We start from the raw sequence: 6,000 nt of genomic DNA on the forward strand, positions 1-6,000 counted from the left end.
TGCACATTATAAATAAGTAAGTCTGAATCTCTTTGTGCAAGTAGATAGTAGTTTAGCAGAGGAAATTTCCTCGAGTATAATTTGGAGAGAGTAATATCTTCGAAGTCAACAAAAGTTAATTCTGGTAATATTTCAAATCCGCAGTTTTTTGGAAAGGTGGTCGTGTGTAGAAAACGTGCATCACATGATTTGTAGGAGGAGGAATGTGGGAAACATATTGAATAAGAGAAACATATTATAATAAACAGGATGCAATATGTTAATTCTAAACTATAATGTACGTGATTAATATCACGAATATAGATATTACACGAGATGCTGGAAATATCTTAAGGAGAAGTAATAAGAATCTTTCTCGGTTATCTTGCCCTTGACTTTAAGTGCTATTGAGAAGAAAAATGAAAGAGATTTGAAGTATTCGTATTACACATTTAAATTCGAATACGTTCTTCCTACTCATTGTAGCTTCGAAATCAAAATTAAATAGAGTAGTTGATTGCGACGAACCTCTGATTAGAGCAAAAATGCATCAGACTGAATTTTAAGTGGTGACCATGCATTACTCATGATTGTGGATACTCATGTCAAATTCATTTTGAATACAAAGTACTTTTATTGCAATAATATCTGAATAGTGCCAGATAAACACCATAACTGCCGTAAATTTTTAAAAACATCGAATAGAAATTAAAATATCCCTTCCATTCAGCTATAAAACTATAGCTGAATGGAAGGGATGATAAAGAATGTGGAAAGCTAGCACGTGTTCCGATTTCAAAAATCTGAACAGGTGCTAGTGTTCAGAAGTAATCCGAAAGCAGAAGATGTTCGCAGAAACGTCATTTCGTTTTTAGGATCGATTTATTCTGACAACATAAAAGTGACTCAATGCCGGTTCATTATTATTCAACTGAATAACTGCTAATAATATTCAGATATTTGTTTTCGATATGCGTATTTAATCTATTACATGAGGTAAAAATTTAGAAAACGTTTTTCAAAACATTATTCATCATTCATTTTATGCACTTTTGGAAGTCCTGAGAGAGAGAGAGAACAAACTTACGACTTAGTATTGAGATGGTGTGGTGTAGTCCACTAACTAACGTGAAATACTGAGAGGACCACAGAAATGCCTTTTCATGCATAACTTGGAATTCTGGTGACAAATTTTAATATAGATCCAAAATACTAAATTTTATCGAAAACGTCCACCCAGGAGAAAATCTAAGACACGAGTACGAATAGGAACATTAATTGTCTTATCAAAACCAAAAATGAAAATAGATACAACAAAGTAAATATATCAAAGTACCAAATTTATAATTCATTTTCAGAATGAATTATAAGTAGGAGGACCTAAGAGGCTAAACCAACTTCGGGTGTGAATTTGCATTGAAAATTATGCCTAAATTGTTTTTTTTTTTTTCTTTCAATTTGAAAACTTCTTTATTACATGAAAGAAGCCCAGTCGTACTTAGTTTCATGCAGTGAATACAGCATTCCTATTTGAAATGTATTCAGTGCCTATCAAGTATAAAGGTCCAACGTTCTAATCTCGTCAATAATTTGAAGACCTATTTCACGTTTTATTAATTGGAGATAAATCGGATGTTATTCCTCCTTTTGGATAGAGCTAATCACCCGCTCATCGATCCTGAAGACATTCTGAGTAGTTTGCAACGTCTAATTAGGCGTGATTTTTGTTTTATACAGAGAAAAATGAAACTAATGAAAACGTTAATTTGAAAATAACATAATTAGCGCCTATAGCTTTTTTTGTTGTTATTGTTTTAAACTTCATTTAAGGTGTTTCATTTAAATGCCTTTTCTCCCTCTTTTCAAGCCCGCAGGCTGTGATCATACATTAGGATCTGAGAAAAAAATAGATATGTGTGGAGTTTGTGGAGGAGACAACTCGACGTGCAAGGTGGTGTCGGGAGAATTCAACAAAACGGAGTACGGTGAGTCTTCTATAAACTATCATCAAAAATTTGGTTATAATACAAGAGCACACGTGATGAAAAGACATAATTATGAAAGCATTCTAATAAAAACTACCATACTTTTTTTTTTGTTAAACCTTAGTTACACAACTGTAAATAAATTGTTCAGCATATGATAAAACGATATAAGATACATAAAACTCTATAAATCCTAACAAAACATCACAAAAAAAACAACGACAACCTTTATTTCAATATGTATAGGTTCCTCTCATATGCAAATAAGGGATCGTTTATAAATCATGTAACACTCTTCGAGGAGAAAGGTTAGGAAATCATAGTTATGGGTTTGAGGATCTAAAGATATGTTACGTAACAGGAAGGGTTATTTTTTTTTCAGAAGATATTTTCATTTTTTTCCTAATACAATCCTGTAATCTCATGACTTCACCAATCAAGCATATGATCTTCAGTTTTCTCTTTTTCTTTTTTTATAAATACATAATTTGTAGCAATAGTGAATATTGCTTTATTATCCATTGAATTAAACTTTATTGCCGCTCTTGCCAACCATGATTGGAGTTTGGCTTATTCATGAATTTTCAATGTCTTAGGCTTTCAGATCCTTAATTCACTGAGCTTAAAGACTTGTTATTAGAAAAATCCTTATTCTAAAGAAGTATATAAGGATACCCATCCAAAATTGGAATATATTTGATAAAGAAACAAAAGATATATATTCAAAACAAATAATTCAAAAACAAGAAATAAACTTGCATATTCAGAAATTCAATAAACATTAGAAACATTCAATTTATTCCTAAAAATTAAGTCCAGATGTACTGCTGTAAAAAGAAATATTGGAAACGGTTGTTCATGGGGCAAATGGAATTATAACGTTGTAATTTTGATGAACTAGGAGTATTTAATGAATATAAAGCTCCGCCAGTGTGTGTGTGTGTGTGTGTGTGTGTGTGTGTGTGTATATTCATTGACTATTTAATCCTTCTAATATATATCGAGAGCCTCCATTGCTCAGTTGGTATGGCCGGAAAGACCTGGGTTCGATTTCCGTCCATGATGAGGAACTTTTATCTGGTCTCTTTCGACTAAAGGTGAGTTAGCCAGTCTCATACGGTGTTAGAGGGTTTTTCACCCTGAACTTCGGGTTTTTCGTCCAGCAGAACAGGCAAACCGGTCCCATGAGCACACGTGGATTTACAGCCATGAATACTTGCCCTTAGGGGATGCAGCAGAAGAGTAACGAACTGGCTGCATTAATACGTCGTAAAACCCCTCATTAGGGAACTCAAGCCCGTCCAAAGGGACGGATGAGAAAGGGGAAAGACATATCAGCAAGGTTTGATAAACTAAAGATATTGAATAAAGAATCTAATAATAAATTTTATCGAAATAGAAAATTACAAAAACAATCTAGTTCATCGGGATTATAAAAGTGTTACATAACGTTTAAAGCACCGGGAGAAAGAGGAGCGTCTATTAAAGTAGCGTTACGTTATTTATGGAAGAGTCATAAATTTGCCCTCAAACAACTTTAAGGGCAGGTTTAGTATTGTGATTAATTCATTAAAACATACTAACTCATGAAAAATAGGGTGCTCCAAGAAAAAAATTTTATAAAACGTGAACATGGGATAATCAGAAGACAAAATATAAACGGTTTGAAGGTAAACCTCTATTTTGTAGCCTTAGAATTTGCGTCTGAATTTGTTGGATTTATGTTTCAGCGTCATGGATGCAGTAAAAAGATGCTGTTATAGATCTCTATTTTATTTCTTCTTTGGTTTTATTTTTTTTAATATTTTATATTTTAACGTTTGGTTAATTTGAATTGCTTATATTTTAACTCAGTAACACTAACTTATAAAGCGTTAAGTATTTTTCTTAATTCTTGTTCTATTTAACATTAATCATCAACCAATCGAAATGAGTACCACTAGCATGCATCTGATTACAAATAGAGTATGGCCGATTAATATAATATACGTCACACAGTTTTTTAAAGAAAATACGCTAGATATCAGTTAAACAGCTTTGAAGATAATCTTTTACCTTTAAAATTACATCAGCTAAGGCTGTTTAGCTGATAATATTTTATTTTAAAACTATGATGTATATTACTATTTTACCTCTTAAAACATTGTAATCTGAAACAGTCTGAGGTGTGCATATTATGAATGAGTTGCTTAGATATATTTCCTTTGCTATTTAATCTTAAGCTAGATTTAGTTTAATACCATCACTCGCTCTTTAAAGTTAATCTGCTAAACTCAATTCTACTAAAATAAAGCAGATCGATTAACTTATACACTTAATAAATTCTAAAATTCTTCGCCTCTATAAATTGTAAATTTAAACAGTGCATTGTTCTCTCTTTTATCTTTCGAATAATATAAGGAATTCTTACTTTAATCTTGGCCGAATAAATTATAAGATACCAGCTCTGTATGTTATATCACTGTTATAATGAGAAAGCAGATGCTTATTATGATAGGTAGAAGTGGTAATAAAATAGTTCAACTATTGTTTTTATTTTTACGTAGGTTACCACCATGTTGTCATGATCCCTGATGGAGCTAATAACCTCGATATTCGTCAGTACGGCTATCAGAACACAAAGGATGACAACTACTTAGGTGAGTGTTTTTACATCTGTTCAAGCGCGCGCGCTCTCTGTGTGTGTGTATGGTTATTAATCCATTTCAATTAGTAAGGGTAAAAAAAATTGATGTAGGATAACTGGGCACTTAAATTACTAGTTATGCATAATTTGAAATGTCGGCCGAGAGGAAAGAAAAAAAAATTTAGATTTCCTTTTCTACATAAGCTATTCAAATTAGCAACAGCTTTATTTTCGCCCATTTCGCTGCGAAATTTCAAGAAGTAATAACTGAACATAGCGTACATAAAATATGCGTACGAAAATAAAATCTTTACCCTTTAAAATTATGTAACTCCTTGTCCTTTCGATACAATGATTTCTGAGAAGGCAATTCTCAGTGAAATTCGTGTCAAAAAATCACCTCCCAAGGGTGTATAGAGATCGAAAAATGTGGTATATTTACAGAGTAAATCGTCTACAGACAGATAGTTGTGGAATAATTCACCAAATTATTCAAAGTGAATATGCACTAAAAATTCAAGTTTTCATATTCAACTGTTAATTCATTAATGTGTCGATCGCCTTTGTATTGTAGTCGGAAGAGTACGTGGTCCTGGGTTAGAAAATCAGGATTCTGATCCTGTATAGCACGTGGGTAACAATATATGTGCTTCCGAAATAAAGATAAATTATCCTGTCTCAGGAAAACTCCAGTAATGTAGATTTCCACCCACCCCAGAAAACTTCGGGCTTCCCCTGAAAAACAACTGGAGAATACATTCATAATATTTACGTCCTTAGTAACCTTTTTTTCGATCTTGCAAAAAAAACAAATCTTTGATATGGAATCGAATAAGAATTTCCATATATTCCCAAGCACTTAAGAATAAGTAGGATACTGTCATCTCGATACTTTAACCTTTCTGGAAGAAATCATATTTCAACCCGAAAGCCTGACATTCTTAAAATTTAAGTTATTACGCTGTGAGAGAATTCACTATTATAGAGGTCCAGAATCAGTTTATTGAAGAAGGTAAGTAGTTTCAGTTTTTCTGCCGATTATTAAAAAAAAACAAAAAAACTCCAAATTTCAGCTTCAAATCAGCTGTACAACTTGATTGCCAAAGTATCATGCCTACCAGACCAAATTTACATTTCATTTCTGTTTCGTTCTGTATTTTATATTTAATATTTTATTCTTTTCAGCCCTCAAAGACAGCAACAATGATTATATCCTTAATGGCAAATTCATGATCAGTATGTTTCCCAAAACTCTACTTTATGGAAGCGTTTCTCTGGAGTACAGTGGCTCGGATTCGGTAATGGAACGTATTAACACCAGCAAACCTCTCAGCAGGGTACTCTATGTACAGGTAATGGTTATGATTATTATACTTAATAGAATTTATCTTGATATTTGATCATTAACTT

At 32.5% G+C, this 6,000-nt stretch overlaps 1 protein-coding gene across 1 annotated transcript in view; it reads left to right on the top strand.

The window, feature by feature from the left end:
* Nucleotides 1-6,000, top strand: part of LOC150101901 (A disintegrin and metalloproteinase with thrombospondin motifs 20-like) — a 186,136-nt gene that overhangs the window by 87,703 nt on the left and 92,433 nt on the right. Inside the window, exons 13-15 of the mRNA XM_090399926.1 lie at nt 1,847-1,964; nt 4,511-4,603; nt 5,776-5,942. Coding sequence (XP_090256052.1) covers nt 1,847-1,964; nt 4,511-4,603; nt 5,776-5,942 — 378 coding nt within the window. The remainder of the gene's footprint in view (nt 1-1,846; nt 1,965-4,510; nt 4,604-5,775; nt 5,943-6,000) is intronic.

Source organism: Typopeltis vanoorti, chromosome 11, assembly GCF_054136105.1.
Source record: "Typopeltis vanoorti isolate ZY-2024b chromosome 11, IOZ_Tvanoo_1.0, whole genome shotgun sequence".
Taxonomy (NCBI): Eukaryota; Metazoa; Arthropoda; class Arachnida; order Uropygi; family Thelyphonidae; genus Typopeltis; species Typopeltis vanoorti.